The sequence below is a fragment of the Octopus bimaculoides genome, chromosome 11 (assembly GCF_001194135.2).
Source record: "Octopus bimaculoides isolate UCB-OBI-ISO-001 chromosome 11, ASM119413v2, whole genome shotgun sequence".
In the NCBI taxonomy this organism is placed as follows: domain Eukaryota; kingdom Metazoa; phylum Mollusca; class Cephalopoda; order Octopoda; family Octopodidae; genus Octopus; species Octopus bimaculoides.
Window position 1 is genome coordinate 40,652,913 of NC_068991.1, and position 19,211 is coordinate 40,672,123.

Below are 19,211 nucleotides of genomic sequence, written 5' to 3' on the forward strand. Positions count from 1 at the left end.
TTAAATAGTCTTGACTATTAATTCTGCCATGAAGGGAAACCATTTGGCTGGTGGATTTCCAAGATATAACCCCCCAGATCATCACAGACCCTCCTCCATGTTTAACAGTTGGAAGAAGGCAGTCTGGGTCACATGCTTCTTTTGGATGTCTTGACTATTAATTCTGCCATGAAGGGAAACCATTTGGCTGGTGGATTTCCAAGATATAACCCCCCAGATCATCACAGATCCTCCTCCATGTTTAACAGTTGGAAGAAGGCAGTCTGGGTCACATGCTTCTTTTGGATGTCTCTACACATATACTCGGCCAGTGGTCAGAAATAGGGACCAATTCTGTAGGCTTTTACTCCACTCTAAGTGCTTTGCAACATTTGTTTTTGAAAGTAGTGGTTTTCTGATTGCAACCCTCCTGTGAAATCCGGCTATGTGCAGCTCCTGGCGAACAGATTTTGTAGAAACTGGGCTCTTGAGGTGGTCATTAAGCTCTGCAGTAATTTTGGGAGCTTTACTTTTGTGATCCTTTCTAACAATTCACGTAAGAGTCCGACGGTCCCTATTTGAAAGTTTTGGTTTTCTTCTGGAGTTTTGTTTCGATGAGGAGGTTTTTCCCTCTTTCTCAAAGGCTGTCATTACTTTCGAGACAGTACCTCTTGATACACCAAACATTTTGGTTGTTTTCTTTTTGATAGGGCCTGCCATATGAGCACCAACAATTTGATCTCTTTGAAAGTTTGATAGGTCTGTCATTTTAATGAATTTTAATTACCTTTTTCTGATGATAACTGAAAAGAAACAGCAATTTTAGCAAAACATATTAAGCAACAATAATAATAAATCAAAAAACATAAAAATAAACAAGCTTTTGACGGTTTTATAGATATTTCAAAATTATGATGCTATGATGCTAGGTGTTTCCATTATTTTGTCCAACCCCTGTATATACACACACATATATATATGTGAAATCTCTGAAGCTTATACTGTTGGTAGTTACTTGGACTTCACAGTCACATCAGAAACTTCTCTTCATCTTCTTCCACAGATGTTCTTTATAGGCCCCAAAACTGGCAGATGCTATCCAAAAAATGAAACATCAACCTCTTGGGTTAATTGCTTGTTATTCTATCAGCTTTGTCATCTGTACTGTCAATGAATCTTTGTGACTTTTAGCACAAGAATAGTAATCCTACCATAATCATTATTATGCATCAACATGAATATAATCATTTCATCTGTTTGTATATATATGGGATTACATTTTCTAATATATCCTAATTTAAGAGGGTAGTGTGTTATTTGAGGGAAACTTGACCTTGTATCAATCAGGCCATACACCCATGCAGAAGCCTTTCTACTTGGCTCAAAATATAGTTTGTCATGTAAGAACACAATGATGGAAGGCATTTGAGTCATGATAGTTTCACCTTTTCTATGTCTAGAATCTATGTTGATCAATATAGCCTTTATTTAATAGTGTAGCAAGCAATATGTTCCTTTTATACATTAGCTTCTTGACACCTAGCACATATTCTCTGTCTCTGTCTGTCTCTCTCTTTTTCTCACTCTTTCTCTACTATATTCCTATTTAGCCAAGGTGATTTTTAGTTTTGGTGGTTACATGGCAACCTCACTAATGTTAGTGACATGAAAAATGCACTGGAGGAGCATCCAGCCTTGGAAACCATGCTAAAGCAGATATTGGAGCTTGGTGTGGTCCTCCAACATGTTGGTTCCTGCTGAATTGTCCAAGTTATGTCAGCAGGGAAGATGGACATTAGATGACAATGATAATGTGTGATGAATTTGTGAGACATTGCATGTTATTTTCAGCAGGTTAATCCAAAACTGAATTGCGTGCGCTTACCAAACCCTGACTTGTCTGATGGTAAAAATGTTTGATAAGAACAGGGTTTTCCAATTTTTCAATGTGTTCTATTACTTTGTGTAAATATATATATTTCAGACAAATGTAAAACAAGTATAAGAAGTAAAGTTGTATAAAAACACAAATTAATTGTTTTTTAATTTGAAATAAGTTCTATTTTTTTTCACTATTTTCTTTGGTGTACAGTAGCAAAATATTTTCCTTTTATTGACAGCAGTGATATAGCATGGGTTGCCAGTATCTGGGGCAAAGCAAGTATTGCTGGGAGGAAGAACTATTTTCTTATATTTATTATTACCACCTTATTTTTTACTTTTGAAATTTTGCATCTCTGTGGCCTTTTCCACACTTCATCACTGATTAACAGTAAATATTTACTATAAATTATGAGGTCATTTGCAGATAGTCAATAGCTTAGTAATGGAACATTGAACTGGTTGAAGATCTCAGTGTCCTTGGTTCATTTCCATGTTTCATCATGTAGACGGGGTTTTGTTATGTTCTTGAAATTATTACTATTTGAAATTTTACTTGAGGAGGCTGACAGAAGTGGAATTATTGGTTATATATTTGCGTATCAATGTATACTCATTACAATAATATTTAAAACTATTTAACAATATTATTGATGCTTTTAAACTACAGGGTCATATCTTTTACCTGTACATAAATTTCTATAGCAATATTCTACCAAAAAGACATTTCAAGCAATAATATTTACAACTTCATTACTGGACCTTATTTAAATACAGCTACCATGCATAATGTTTTGGGGAGTTTTTTATATTTGTTAATACCTGAATATGAAGGTGACAGAGCAAGAAAGAGCTATTAAATGTCTGACTTATTTATGTACATAGATGTTTAAGATCTATATTAGTGCAAAGTAGAGCAATGTAGTTAATACAAATAGTTCAATTGCTTTTTAGATCAATAAGTTTTATTACTAAGTTAATAAATAAGCTATTATTCACACAATAAAAACATTTGTATGACTACCAAATAATATTAAACTAATCTAGCAAATTAATTTTTTCATTGTTTTTAAGAACAAATGAAAGAGAAGCAAGTAAAAGTTGAAAAGGAATACAATGAAATGAGGAAAGAGCTGACACAATACCTGAGTGAAAAAGATAAGGAAGTGAAAACTTCAAAACGACAAATTTTAAAAATACAAAATGCCCACAGACAAGAGCTTACCAAGAATAAATCACTGGAAGAACAGATAAAAGTTTTGAAACTTAAACATGAAAATAAGATAGTCACTTTGATAAAAATATTCCAGTCTCATATAAATCAGTTGAAAATTGATCATGATATGGTGTTTTGCAGAATAAAAACTGACTACAATAATTACATGAGAAAAGTAAATGGTAATTCTAGTTTAAATTTTTTTTGTGTGTGTGTTTGTGTGTGTGTGTTTAAATTTTATTTCATTTACTATTTTCTTCTTTAAAGAAGGGCAGAAACAATAGTTTCTATGTTTTATATTGTTTATTCTGGAAGTTGTATTTAAAGATATTGATGCTTTTAAACAAAATGTTCATATCTTTTACCTGTACCTAAATTTTTATAGCACTGTCACTCTACCAAAGCATCTTTCCTGGCAATAATGCCTGTTGCTCCCAGGTTACATTTAAATGTAGCTACTGCACATGGTAAAAGCAAAGACACTGGAAGTTTTTTTTTGTTTTTTTTTTTAATGCATGAATATGAAGAAGATATATCAAGTAACAGATGTCAACTATCTCAACTATCCATGTACTTCATAGAAATTTGTATAAATGCAACATAAAACAATTTAGCTTATGTGAAACATTCAATTTCATCCTAGATTGTCATTATCATCTTATATCCACTTTCCATGTTAGCTTGGGCTCAAAGCAGGTATTATGATCTTTTCTAATGTTATTGTTCTTCTAAACACAGAGAACTGTGGCTTAATTGTATGCAGGGCTGATTTTAAGCCAATTAGACAGATTTGTTCAAGTTGGGTCCTGTGCCAAGAGAGGGTCCTGTACACACACTCAAGCAGAGGACATTATAATGAATATTTAGTATATCATTGTGGCTAATGGTGGAGCCTCAAGCTTTCAATGCTTTTTGGCTGGGACTGGCATACTACATGAAGCATACAACATCAATCTTCAGCTTTTGTAAAATAGAGGGCCCCCCATGACAATTCTGTAATTGGGCCCCATGTTTCTTTGCACTGGCCCTAATTGTATGTTCCATTTTTGACATTGTTTCTACAGCTGCACATTTTCCCTAATTCTAAGCATTTTACAGAGAATACAGAGAGAATTTTATCTCAACCCTACACTGTCTGTGCTTGTTTGTCAAGTAATCAATAATTAGTATTGCTAATGTTAATTCAAAGAAGAGGTTAATACTCACACAATATTGACAATAAACATGCATCATCATCATGATGCCTAATCACAATTAAACTAACATAACATTTTATTTTTATCTGATTGTCTTTCAAATTAAATTGAAGAGATGTCAAAAGTTGCTTATGCGGATCACAAAGAAATGGTGAATCAACTAACCAAATACATGATTGAGAATGATAAGAAATCAAAAACTTCCAATCAAGAAATAGTTAAAATACAGAGTGCCTATGAAGAAAAGATTACTGAATGTAAATCTTTGGAGGACGAGATACAGATGTTGAAAGGTGACTATAATTATGAGATCAATTCTATAAATCTTACTGCCTACCCTCAAGAATTTCTACCTTTGTTCTTTGCCTGTGAGGAATCTGATTAAGGTTCCTCTCCATCTTAACTCTTGCACACAATGCACATTTACATTATCTCTCCAGACCTATCTCTCATTGTGCCTGCATTGACTGAGGCAGCTCTAAAGTTATTGACGGGATGGGAAGTGTAGACAGGGTAACTGTGGTATGTTTTCAGCAACTGAAAGGAAGAAGGTTTGTGGGAATATTCGATAGCAGAAAATAGACCTTTGCATTTGTCAAAATATTTCCATTTGAAGAATTGCTATTACCTGCAATTAAGCTATTGGGTTTAGTTCCATTATAGTAGAAGATAAAAATCATGCTTTAACTATGAGTGTAATGTTGTATGTAGAATGTGAAGCTTTGCTATTTTAGATTCTAGAATGTATAAACATGTAAAATATGTTAACATATAGAATGTATAGACATGTAGAAGTACTGTCTCTGATGTACAAAATGTTGCTGGTCAAGAGCATTGCCTTACTGATGCACTTATTTTACCTGATGAACGGAAATTGTATTTACTTGTATATAATTAGTTTGTCTCTATCTCAGAGTTTACATGTTAAAATATGAATTGTGCTGTATCAAATTGTCAAATAAATCCCAATAAAATAACTAATTAACTGCAAAAAAAAATACTGGGATCAATATGAGCCACAAGAGATTCCAGAAGATTGTGCCCCAGGAAGAGAACAGTCCAGTGCCTGAAACCAGTAGCAGAATAGAAGAATAGTTAACTTTTGTAAAATACTTTTCAGTGCACTTTACTAAAATCTTACTTACTTGTCAGCTACATTATACGAGGCATATAGATTTGAATTCATTGAATTTCAATAGTTGCTTTTAATGTTTACTCACCATTTGTACATTTTGTATTATGCTTTTTTTATTATACGTCTTTTTGTTTTCAACATTATATGCATGTGTGTGTTTGTATATTGTTGTTGTTGTTGATGTTGCTGTTGTTGTTGTTGTTGTTGTTGTTGTTATTATCATTATTATTATTATTATTTCTATTTAAAACAGGTTGATTCGGCCTGAGTCCGACAAGTTAGATACCTGTAATGAGCTTACGAAACTTTAAGTTGCATGGGGCCAAATCAACCTGTTTTAACTAATGATATATGTAACTCCTATTAAATGTGTTGAGTGCCTCTTTCTTTTGTTTGTCCACTCATCCACATATGTGTGTATATAAAGATTGCCACTCCCGAGAATTAGCCTCTTCACAATCCCAATGTGAAGAACTTCAACAGGTCTTACGTGAAACCAAAAGTAACTGTGAGAAAAGTCTGTCTGACAAAAAAACGTTGGTGATGCTATTCGAGTATGAAAAGATGTCTGAAAAGAAAATTCATGAAGAGGAGATCGACAAACTAAACAGAATCATAAATGAAGTCAGAAACGAGTGTCAACAGTGGAAAAAGGCAAGCACAGATCAGACTAAACTTGAAAAAGCAACATCTCAAGAGTTAGAGGTACTTAAAAAGAAGCATGAAAATCTATGTTCTAAGGTAATTTGTGTGTAGTATTTTTTAAATTTTGTTTTAAAAATGAAACTTTTATGTATGACACAGGATTGAAAGATAAAGAAAGCTAATGAACTATAAAATCAATAAACTTTGCAAACATATATATATAGATATTGATGATATTGAGCATAGTGATAACAATGATGACTATTATTATCATCTTTTTGAAGGTAGTGAGCTGACAGAATTGTTAGCATGCCAGGAAAATGCTTAGCAGTATTTCACCTGTCTTTACATTCTGAATTCAAATTCTGCCAAAGTCGACTTTACTTTCTATCCTTTCAGAGTCAATAAATTAAGTACCTGTGAAACACTTGGGTTGATGTAATTAACTACTCCCTTCCCCACCTCCAAATTTCAGACTTTGTGCCTATAGTAGAAAGGATTCTTATCATCTTTTTGTTTTCCTCTTCATTTAACTTATTTCATCTTTTGGAGTCTAAAGATAAGAGGATGTCTGTGTACAGAGGTTTCAGCCTCAGTAGGGATTATCAGCACATCAATTGTCCAACCTTATTTTCAGCAGATGATGCACATAGACATTTATAAAAAAAGAGCAGGACAAGCTTTGATTCCCATAAATTGCTGTGCAGGTGATACCTATTGATATTAAGGCAGAAACAAGAGTTCACAGCTGTCTGCTTCTCTTCAGACAATCGGACTGTCTTTTCATTAAAGGCATGTCAGGAAAATTCTTGATTCATGAGATTATCTCCCCTTCTCATCTGGAGTTGCCATTGAGTGACTGATCTCTCTTAACTCTTGAAGCAGAGTTAGTTTCAATAAATCAAAATTTATCTTGCATGTTATTTAATATACTCCTTAATTACCATTATTCCCAGGTCTCTTCTGACCCAGACTAGTGGTACTTGTCCGGGTCCCGTCTATGGGTTAAATAGATTTCCCAGGAGGTTCCCCCCAATTTTTTTTTGACAAAGCCATGGGGAGGGCAGCTCTTCTAGGACAAAGATACTCTGACATAAAACTTGCAGTCAAAATAGTACCTGTCATTTTGCAATGCTTCTCACTCAAACATACTATGATGACTGAGAGAGTGGCAAAAGTGTTGTACAGGCTTTTATTACTTAAATCCAATGATATACAGATATCTTGCTATCATTTCATATCCTAGTTACCTGAAAAGTTATATCTGTGAAAATGCAAGGATGAAAGTAAGCCAGAACAATCAGGCTGAATGTAAGAGAGCTATCTTCTGACAAGATGATGCAATTATCATCATCATACATACATATATATATAGCGAGAGAGAGAGAGAGGGGGGAGAAGGAGGGGATAATGATGTAAATACAGAAATAAAACCACTTGGGCTAGATATATGAAATATACATACACATATAGATAGAGAGAAAAGAAAGATTATTTGCAATGCTTAAGATGTACTAGACTGGTTTGGGTGGGTAAGATTGCATGTTGTATAACTGGTAATTTCTGGATGCTTTGAAATAAATCAACAGATAACAGTTTATACTTATCATGGCTTCTGTTCATCTGTTACAAAGTTTTTCACAACTACAATGACTTGGAAGTAGATACAAATATGAGTCTGATTTACTAGAGAACTTCTTGCTGTAGTCGTAGAGGTCTCCTACTCAGTTGTGTGGAAAGTGAAATGTAATGATGTAAAGCTCACACAAGGTTTGCCATTGATGACAAGTTAACTGTCTATGGATAACCGAAGAAAAGAGAGACAGAGAAGTTAACTCACTAAAATTTGCAAAGAAAAGCAAATGTTTTCCTGTAGGTGTCTCAAATTAATACCTGTACTGAAGTTGAACAAGCTCAGTAACAATGGAATTGGATGGACTATCTGAATTGAACTCAACTAAGATGGTGATGAACTTGACAGGTGATGCTAATAAATTCTGAGTGCAGATTCTGAGAACAATGGACAAAAGCATGATAACTGAGGTTTCGATTCTTGGTTGTGAATTTAGTGTGCATCCCCCCCCACACACACACACACACCATATGTATGTATGTATGTATGCATGCATGGTGGTGGTGGTGGTGGTGGTAGTGCAAACAGGAAAAATAGAATTCAAAATATGAGTATATGTATATACTAGTTTGATAAGTGCCAACACATGAAACTTTCGGCCCTTGAGTCACTCTGTTGCTTCTGCTAAATATCAATATATTGTATGAGGAAAAAGGTCAGTAACTCAACTTGTTGGTATTCTATCAATGCCTATAATGCCAATGGATTAAACTCAATGTGTGAAATATGAAACCACAAATGCATTTTGTCTGATTTTAAATGCTTGTACTAAGTGATCTATTCTATGTTGTGTAAATAAAACTAAATCTGTTTCAGATTCTATTACACAAACTTCCTGTTTTGAACTAATCTAAATTAAACCCTTCCATTAAAATTTCATGTTAATTTATGTTTGAAACACCATTTTAATAGTGATAAAGTTACTTAAATTTTTCGTTATTTTCAAAATTAATTAAAACAAAGCCAGTGTATTTCTAATAGAAGTATGGTTACAACAGAGTTAAGTGTCTTGAACATGTGTGTTTTTTAACTTAACAATTTGCAGATTGTAGTACAGATGCTGCATGGAAACAGAAACATAATTTCAACCATTTAATTTTTTTCTCTCCAGATTGAAAGTCTCAGAAAAGAACTGAAGACAACCAAAGAAGAGAAGAAAGTTGTTATTGGTAAACTCCAGGACTATGAAACGTTTAATCTGCTGTTTACAACAATGTGCTGTTCCTTCTTTGTGGTGCTTTTGTAGGACTGGCTGACTGTGTCCTCTGATAATTAATGTTCTTTCCGTGAATGTAATACTGTACAAATGACAGGATCAAAACCACCAATCTATGGATAATTTTCTGGTATCTCTATTCATTTTACTATCTGTATTCCCAATGTATATTTCTGTTTTTGAAACTTGTATATGTCTTGATGTGGAATGAAACTCAGGAGATTGTTTCAAATTCTTAGTACAATTAGAACAATAGGTTTCTGAATCATTAGAAAGACACTTTGTTGCTTGATCTTGTTCTGTTGAGAGACTACAGTTTGTAGAAAATTAGTTAATTCTTACTCATAAGATAAATGACATTTCCTGTTTAACTGCAAGTTCAGCAGAACTATTGGCTTCAGTGGAAGCTGAAGACCAATCATTGTCCAAATTTTAGTAAACTGAAACTACTTTTCCCATAGAATATTCAAGAGAAGGCATGGCAAATTCAAACAGAGATGTGTACTGAGAAAAAGCTAGATCGCAACGGTGCTCACCTGCTGATACTCCCAGTTTGTCACCAACTGTTTGTGCCAGCTTGCATGTTCATTACTAGGGACACTATTTGTCATCCGAAATGTTTTATGTTTGAAAAATTGTTCATAAACTGATTTGTTTGTGATGAGAGGCATTTGTAAACTGAGGTTCCACTGTATTGTCAAATCACATGTTATTTTGAGTGGATGAGAAGGAGATGGTTATGATAAGTGTCAAGAGATTTTGGGGTTTTTCCTTTTTTTTTCTACTAAGATTATGAAATTTCATACAGAGACTGTGTCATCAATCTGTGAAAATCAGGGTTCTCATGCACACTAAGTCATTTGATGGCTAGCAGGAGGATAAACTGGCTTGGTGATCAGGTTGGATTCCTCCCAACTTCCACACCAGTATCATCAGTGGTCTCCACTGGGTCCTAGGAAGAAAGGATGTCTGAAGAAGTGGTTGGCATTAATAAAAAAGGATCTCATGGGTGATGACAATGGCTGGGATGAGGTTTGGAGGCCTGACACTTGAAAGAAATGACAGGAAGGCTCTGGTAGCCCTATGTTCCTTGAGCAGGCAGGCCTAACTAACTAAGGTTAATACCATCATCACCATCATAAATTTATATCTGTTTTCCGATGGGCTGGAGAGAGTAACAGAAGAGAACTAGAGTGATAGGCATGAGTGGGTTATATAAGGGAGAGTAAAGGAAGAGAGAATGACAGACAGCTACACAATGATTGTTGGTAAGAATATTGAATACAAACAGAATAAGCTACTCGACAAATAAGAGTAAGGGATAGTGAGAGACTGGATGACAGAAGATGGAGTTCTGGAAGTGAGTTAGAGAAAGAGAGAGAGAGAGAAATGTCAACAATAAGTGCTGGAGGAAGAATCAAGTGAGAATTAGTGATGGTTTGCAAAGAGGATGGGTGCTGGTAAAAGATAGTGAGTGATGAATGTCAGTAGTAAGTGATAACTGAGAGAATATTAGGAGAGACTAAGAGAGAAAGGGATGGCTAGCAATTAAGAAATGGGTGATGGTAAAGTGAGGATCAAAAATAAACAGAGAAAGCTAATACACTACCATCCTTCATTATACAGGTGCACTATGGGAGAGATATAGGGCACTAGTGGGGAGGCACATTGCTTGAAGACAGGTAAGTGAGAGATGAAAAAAATGACAAAGAAAAACAGAAGGCTGAGTATGGAAATTTAATATGAACATAATAGCTATTGATAGATATTGTACACCCCAATCTCCATTACCAACACCTTAATCAGTTTTGCATCCATTTTTCCATACTTGCATTGGTTAGACCAGTCCTTTCCAACTCAGCACTTTCTCAGAGTCTGTGGTCTTTTATCTACTTCAGCTTCTTAGGATCAGTTTTTACCACTTCATCATATGTCCTTTTGTACTCCTTCATCCATGGATTCCATTCACTTCGGACATTCAGCACTTCTTAATACAACTGGCATCCTCCATATACTTATATACCTTGAAGTTCTGTCTTCAAAAGTACAAAGCAGCCAGTCATTTAATCAACAGGGATTGCATATCATTCACTTTTCAATCATGGGATCTCATGTACATATACATGCATGTATGTCATTATTTAGTTTTATTTCAAGATTTCTTGCCAATAGAGAAAGAGCCAGTTTCTAACCTAGATCCAAAGTTCTTTCATTGGAATTTCAACATCATCAACAAGGTATTTTTGCATGTATATGTGAATATGTGCAGTATTTGGAGTCAGTGCATATGCAGATTTGTATGTTTTGTTTTAGGTATCTATTCTCATGCATATGGTTGCATATCTAGACGTGCACATAAATACTTAAATGATAAACTTTACAAATGTAGTGATGGTTTGGGTCTGTAGTCTTCAAATCGCCTTTCTCTTTTCTGGTTTTGAGAAGCCTAATTTCTCAAGATTAGTACTTAAGCAGTGTGTTATATATCCCAGTGCCCCAATAATTACAGGGACAAACCTGAATTTGTAATCTGGGTAGAGTTACTGTAGATCTCTTAATAGTTCAGCTTAGGTATTTTCTTTTTGGTTGATTTTAGCTTTATGTTAACATTCACTGGGCAGTTGATTTCTACTACTATACATAGTTTCTCTTTGGGTATTGAAGGAGACAACTAACCAAAACTTCTTGGTTGTGAAGTGGACTACATAACTACACAGCCATGATTGCCCATGCATAATACATATCACAAGAAGCAAACTATGATGGGGAAGGAAACTCTGTTTTAAATAGTGCCTTTCTCCTAAACAAATAATGGCATAGAACACTACTGCAAATCTTCAGATCCAAATATCTCACTTCATGTATTATTTTGGTATTGACTTTATTGTTATATACCATCATTAGTGATTGTTTGAAATTTTGTAATTAGGATTGATTAGATATTTTTGATTTTAATGTTAACTTAAAAACTATCATTGCAGCAAGAACCTCAGCCTGACAGAAATCCCCTGAAAACAAATTTCAGACAGACAACTCTTTGAATTAAGAAATCTTTGAGTGTACTTGCTGCTGTGAGCTGGGCCACACTTGTGTCTAAGTCCACCAGGAGGATTCTAATGCCGATGAATCAGTCAAACCTGATACAAAAGTGTTGTTCATTTTTGTCTTGGTTCCTGAAGATTTATTAATCCAGTCAACTCTCTCTCTCTCTCTCTCTGTTGTTTTCTTGGGAATTAATGCTCCCCAAAACAATTATTTTGTTTTTAAATATAAATAAACTCTATTCAAATTCAGGTATCAGTTTGTCAGGATTTTCATTGAATATTATTATTATTAATTGCAGAGAGTAAAGATGGATGGAAAGAGAAGATGAGTAGGTGGAAGGCACGTCTGATATGAAGGTAAACTTCAGAAAGATGAAGATGGTGACCAATGTAAATCATGTGGGTAAAGTTACCATGTGTAGTGCACAGGAATAATGTTGGAGGAAACATTATTACATGTATAATATGTATTGGATGGGTTCATTGAAAATGTATTGGTGTGAGAGAGTTTTTAACTGATGTGATAACTACATTTACATATAAGGTGTATGGATTCAGTGATAGTGACTAGAATGAGATAGATGTGGAAGAAGTTTCAGGAACTGAGTGTATACTAATGAGGAAGGAAATGTCACTTAAATTGAAGAGAAGGTTTATGTTGCATGTGTGAGAGGAGCTGTGATATATAGGAATAAGATATAGGTAATGAATCCTGAGTTTCAATAAGAGAGAGGAGGACAAAAAGACAAATTGCAGAGAATGAGCCATCTTGTGAAGAGAAATGATGATGAAAGATGAAAATAGTTGGATGAGAAGATTGACAGAAATGAATGTGGAGGTATGTAAAACAGTGGTCACAAGTTAGGTTTGTACAAACCTAAAAGATAGATAAAAATTACTTTGGAGTTCATAAAAGAAGTAGTTCTTAGAGTTTAACAGAGAAATTTGATAAAAATTGTTAAATTTTGGAAAACATTTACTAAAAACAGTGTCATTGAAAAGACAGTTACTGAATAACACCAATCAGAACCATGTCTGGAAAATGTTATTTTACAGTTAAAATCTGAAACTATCATCATTAACAACATTTAACATCCATTTTCCATGCTGGCATGGATTGAATGGCTTGACAGGAACCACACCGGGTTCCATAGTCTGTTTTGACTTGATTTTTACAGCTGGACGCCCTTCTGAACACCAACCACTCCACACAGTGCACTGGGTGCTTTTTATGTGGCACCAGCACCAGTGCTTTTTATGTGGCCTCAACACCCACACTAATGCTTTTTATGTGGCACCTTGGCTTTAGAATCTCAATTCTGTTGTGGTGGGCAGGTCTTCCTGAGTACAGCAATGCACTACATATCCCAGTCCTAGAAAGAATATTTTGTTAGATTATATTTATGACTCTGAAACCTATATATGCTGACCAACAACCTTACTCCAGACCAAATGCAGTGGAACTGTATTATTGACCAGGTTGCAAATACTATGATGAAAATTTTGACACCAAATCATAATTGTTTAAGTGAAGTTAACAGTCTTTGTGTGTTTTTGAATGGCTATCATGTGTCTTCCATACTGCAATTATTTTGATAATTTACCTCAGAGAAAGTAGCCTTGTTCGATTGATAAAACAAGTCCTGATAAATCGATAGATAAAACAAGTCTTGATAAATACCCACAATGGAAAATGTATGTAAATGGGGAATGTAAAATGATTACCAGACCTTCAGTGTATATTTGCCTGATTATTAAAAAAATGAGAGTTATCCTTATGATGAATGTCTTGTTTGTCATCATCTTGTAAACTTAAAATTTTTGTTCCTGTCAAGTAGAAAGTCCAATTTCAAAAACACCCCCAGCTTGTGAATAAATCTCTAACATATTTTGATAGATGCTAGAAAATTTTAAAAAACAAAAATCAATTTGACGTGTTGCTTGTCTTAGAATTTCAATACTACATGATAACAAGACACAGGCCTTGAGGACAGAAAATTTGCAAACACTGGAAAGAAATAAAGCTAGACAAAGGCATGGGTAGGTGCAGGCATGGAGTAAGCCTTTTGTGTGGTTAAGATGTTTGCTTCCCAACCATATGTTTTCGGCTTCAGTCCCACTGTGTGGCACCTTTGGCAAGTCTCTTCTACCATAGCCCTTGGTCAACCAAAAACTTGTGAATGGATTTGGTCAACAGAAACTGAAAGAAGCCTGTCATATGTGTGTCCTTGTCTTGACATTGTAAGATATTTGGAAGCAGATGTCACCATTATACAAGCAATGTCATTTAACTCGATTCTTCAGTAAAAACATATCTAACCATGAAGAAATATTACTTTGCTTGTCTGGAAACAGGTGAAGGTTGATGACAGAAAGGGCATCTAGTGATAGAAAATATGCTTCAATGAAATCTATCCAACCTGTGCAAGCATGGAAAAGTAGATGTTAAAATGATGATGATGATGATGATTAAACTTTCAATACCATTTCTTGAGATGTGTTAGTGATTATTCCACATTTTGTTGTTTTCACATCCCCAAGCACATGGTTAACTGATAGTAGATGACTATTGCCCCACCCCTTCATGGAAGCTGAGCTATTGTGACATGTTGATAGGAAAAAATAAACTTTTTCTTTTCATCTCTCAGCATAGGATGTTTTGAGGTTTGTTCTCATTACATCAGTAGTTATACACTTTGAGATAACTGACAGAGTTTGCCAGAAATCATCAGAGAGCAAGACTGTGAGTCACACATAACATTAATGTTACCTCTCAGAGCCTTAAATATAAGTGTGTGAGACATTGTGCACTCGCCTCACTCTTTTGGTTTAGCCTGCTTCAGAACTTCTACCTGTTCAAAACCTTTGCCAATATTGTACACATGATTTTGTGCAATCATCATCATCATCATTAATTAACGTCCATGTTCCATACTGGCATGGCTTGGATGGTTTGACAGAATCCAGTTAGTCCAAGGACAGCATTGTGCTCCAGCATCTGCTTCAGCATAGTTTCTATAGCTGGATGCCCTTCTTAACATCTACTTCACAAATTGTACCAGGTGCTTTTCTCACAACACCAGCACTAGTGAGGTCATCATGTAGCTTGCAAGACTAAGGACCTTTTCCCTGTGTGTGTGTACTGTTAATATGTCAACAGAAAGTAAACTTTTGCATCAATTCAAAGTGACTGTTTAATGGGACATCCCACTAAACAATATCTAAGACTAACTGAAAAACTTGGCATTGCCTGAATTGAAGACTCAGGGAATTAATGTTAACATCACAAAGCAATTTAATTAATTCATAGTAAATCTTTTGGAGAAATACTCTGTTCAGTTTCTGACTAAGAACACTATGCAGATCTTTTATTTTTAATATTCTTTTAGGAATTTTTTTTTTCAGATCATAATAAAGAATAATAATAAAAGAATTATATTCAATAAGATGTATTCTCTTTACACTCTTTGAAAAAAAAATGTCCACAGAAGACAAAAGAAGGCTGTGCTTGGAAGTAGTTATCTCCTACTGAGTAGCAACTCTCTTTTGTTCTCAGTCTCTACCACAGTATATACAGCTTCTAGTAAGACCACCACATGTTCAGAAGGCTTCATTTTAGGGTAAAGGGTAAAGACCCTTTTCAGTTATGAATGACCATGGGATTGCATCTAAAAAGTTACTTTCCAAGTGACAAATCCAGGTAAAGTTGTTTATGGAAGACCAACCTCCCCTATCCATGCCACCGATGTTATCCAAAGAAAAGGTGAAGGCCAATACAGCTTGGCACCAGTGACATCGCAACTCATTTCTACAGGTGAGTGAACTGGAGCAACATGAAAAATAAAGTGTCTTGCTCAAGAGCACAACACAGCCTGGTCCAGGAATCGAACTAACTACCTCATGATCGTGAGCCTGATGCTCTAACCACTGAGCCTTGTGCCTTCACTAGGTGATTTCAAATGTGCAAAAAACTGAATGCAAATTCAAATATTTTCTGTTTAAACATAATCTTAACTCTAACCTAAAACCCTAATTCTAAGTGTTAACAACAAATTCTACCCTTAAGTCTTAACCCTAATCCCTTACTTTAAACCCTAATGCTATGCATATCCCTAAAACCCTAATACTGATCCTAAGCTTAATCTAAATTCTAACCTCAATCCCTGGTCCTAACCTTATTTTTTGAGTAAAATCAACCTCCTATGTCAAAAGCTTACACTTCTAGAAAAAAATTTGTAAATGAAAAGTTATTGCCAGATACATACTTTGAAACTAAGTGGGTTAAAAAAAAAAAATGAAAAATGGTAATTTTGAAAATATTTTTATTTGCAGAATTGTAATCTCTGATGAATGTTAGGATATTTAGCTCATGACCTTAAGCTCATAAGTTTGATTCCCAATTGCGCATTGTGTCCTTGAGCAAGATACTTTATTTCATATTGCTTCAGTCCACTCAGTTGGCAAAAATGAATAGTACCTGTATTTCAAAGAGCCAGCCCCATTACATTTGTTATGCTGAATCACCCTGGAAACTATGCTATGGGTATGCACATCTGTGGAGTGCTCAGCCACTTGCACATCAATCTTACGAGCAGGCTGTTCTGTTGGTCAGAACAACTGGAACACTCATTGTTGTAACCAACAGAGTGCCTTCCAAATCTCTTTTGTTTAAAACACAGAAATCCAGAGAAATATGAAAAAGTTTTATTATAAAAGATAAAAGTTATAAAAAATGTTGGGAGTTTATTCAAAACTTTGCCAAACATTGTTAGAGCTCCGGACATATCAAACTTGTACCATTGTATCAATGTGCAACATCAAAGTTCTGGAAAGAATAATTGAGGATCTTTTCTTCAGCATGAACCTCTGAGATGACACTCCAGGTGGATCCAGGGTGTTGAGAAACTTAGTGTACTCAGTTTCTTTTGGATGAAAAATACAATTTATAGACTTATACACAAATACAAACCACACAATTGTTGATTCACTACACCTTAATCCTGGTCAAAGCTGAGTTATACTGGACTGTAGCCTTTGAAATCAAAAAGTATTTCTGTGTCAGATAGTATCAAAAATATTCTGGATATAAAAACATCTTCTCACATAGAACAACCACTCAAAATAATAGCCTAACACAATTTTTGTCCTTGGGTAGCAACTATTATTTCCTATTTGCTTATCCCTAAAAAGTATGAAAAAGGAGGCCATGAGACAGCAGTATGAGGAAGTGAGCAGCAACAGTGGGGGGGCAGCAACAATGAAGAGGTGGAGGATGACTTCTTCAGTGGTGTCACCCAACAAAAAGAGAGTGGAAGCTACAGGTCACTGAAGGACAAGGCCCAGAATTTAGTAAAGATCTGGTTGGAGACCAACTCCAAGGATCTACTGACAGATGCCTTCTTGAGTGAGCAAGTGTCAGTGGGCTTTTTCATCAAGTTCAACACCGCCATCCTTTCCAGTGCTGCAACTGAATGTTTATTTTCCATGGGCAAGGACATCTCGAGTGCCAAGAGAATGTTTTTATCTGATGAAAATTTTAGTTTGTTAATTTTCATGAAGTGCAACATGAATCTCATCAACAAAATGGAGAAGAAGAAAAATTAAATTATGTATATGTCATATTTCTCGATTTTTTACAGCCACTTTATCAATAAACTTTTCTTAGCTTAATACTAATATTGTGTTTCATTTTTTTTTTATTCTTTTCTGGCTCTAAAAGCCTTTAAAAACCTAAAAATGGTCCCAAACTATGAAATCAGCCTTTTTTAGGCCCTTTGAAATTTAAAGCTATAAAATCCGCATTTTTTAACTCTAAGCAAAAAATATATATGTATAGTTTTAGGGTTCTAAAGGCCAAAAAAGAAGCTGATTTTATAATTTTGGCACTTTTTAACCCCTTAGTGTTTAAATCAGAAAAAAACCCATTGTATCTAATTCCTCTACGAAATCTTTTTTAAAAAATAAACAAATTGTGTTAGTGAATTCTTGTAGCTTTGAGATAATGTGAGGGCTTTTCTTCCAGAAAGCACAAAACTGAAAAGCAAAATTAACTGAGGTGGATGTCAACATCGACTTCCATAAAGTGGAAACAATAAATGGAAGGGAAAAAAGTTAGTAAATATTTCAGTGTGAATGCAAATAGCTCTTACATGGTAGCAGGGCATGCTAGGAATAGCAGCCAAATCTTTCCTTTTCTGGAAAAGGAGCTGTTTACGTTTGATTTCGATATCACATTTGTTGAAAGTATGCAAAATAACCTGGAAAAGAAAAAAAGACCTGCAAAACAAAACTCCTTTGGTGGAAAACTTCAAGGTCAACACCACCCCTCCCACCTTTCTTTTCTGGAAAAAGTGGCTTGTGGTGGGTTTGGAGGTCAGATACGTTGAATGCACCTGAAAAAAATTGGAAAAATATTATTCCACACCAAGGTACGTATTTACTGAAAGAATAAAATCTTGTACCAATTATACCTGTATTTTAATTAATTCAAATTAATGTACCTCATCTTGAAAAGTGGCAAAAATTTTTGTCAGTTGGCATCTGGAATAATTTAAGTATCAAATCAAACAGGTATGAGGCATTAAGAATTTCAATTTTAGTGTTTATCCATATTGTTATTGCTTTTACACCTGTTAATTAAATTTACCTGCCCATAAAAGTCAAATTTGCTTTGCATGGTCAGTTAAAATTACATAACAATAAACCAGTGGTATATAAAGCACCCACTGACAAAATTTCAAATCTGTATGTAAAAAATTTACAAAGTTACAAGCAAATATTGTAGACACCCCTCTTGAACCTGAATAATTCAAAATAGCATGAACAAATAAGCATTACATTTGACAGATCAATATGAACACTAATGATGTTTGTAGGTGTCTTTTTCTTTACACACACATAACATGGCTTCACTCGGTTGGGACTACACGGGTGCTACTTTGACATCATCATTCCATAAAATTTGATTATGGAGAGAAAAATATTGAAAAATATCAATAGATGTGTGAGTGAGAAAGAAAAGAGGAGGGAGGTTTGGGGATGTGCTAGAAACAACAGCCATATCTCCCTTAAATCACACATTTTCCTCTGAAATTATTAACAATTTTTTTTTAAAACTGAAAATGTTTCTGTCACAGGTTTTAAGTGTGTAGTGAAAAAAATATGACCAAAATCGTTTTGGACTGGGGTGGTGCAGAGGTGGCGGGAGTGAAAAACAAATTTTCAAAATTTTTTTTCATGAAAAGATGCCGCCCATCTTTCTGAAGA

General features: G+C 34.7%; 1 protein-coding gene and 1 long non-coding RNA gene across 5 annotated transcripts in view; one reads left to right on the forward strand and one right to left on the reverse strand.

The window, feature by feature from the left end:
* Positions 1 to 12,198, forward strand: part of LOC106868476 (uncharacterized) — a 79,982-nt gene extending 67,784 nt beyond the window's left edge. For 2 of the 4 annotated variants that reach the window (XM_014913757.1, XM_014913758.1), the window contains 5 exons: positions 2,935 to 3,258; positions 4,386 to 4,565; positions 5,835 to 6,148; positions 8,797 to 9,031; positions 11,883 to 12,198. In XM_014913757.1, coding sequence (XP_014769243.1) covers positions 2,935 to 3,258; positions 4,386 to 4,565; positions 5,835 to 6,148; positions 8,797 to 8,931 — 953 coding nt within the window. In that variant the 3' untranslated portion in view covers positions 8,932 to 9,031; positions 11,883 to 12,198. Of the gene's footprint in view, positions 1 to 2,934; positions 3,259 to 4,385; positions 4,566 to 5,660; positions 6,149 to 8,796; positions 9,032 to 11,882 lie in introns of those variants that run through there. The other 2 variants (XM_014913759.2, XM_014913760.2) reach the window with 2 other exon arrangements.
* Positions 12,199 to 16,634: 4,436 nt separating this feature from the next.
* Positions 16,635 to 19,211, reverse strand: part of LOC128249074 (uncharacterized) — a 3,394-nt gene continuing 817 nt past the window's right edge. The window contains exon 2 of the long non-coding RNA XR_008265190.1: positions 16,635 to 18,202. This is a non-coding gene — a long non-coding RNA (uncharacterized LOC128249074). The remainder of the gene's footprint in view (positions 18,203 to 19,211) is intronic.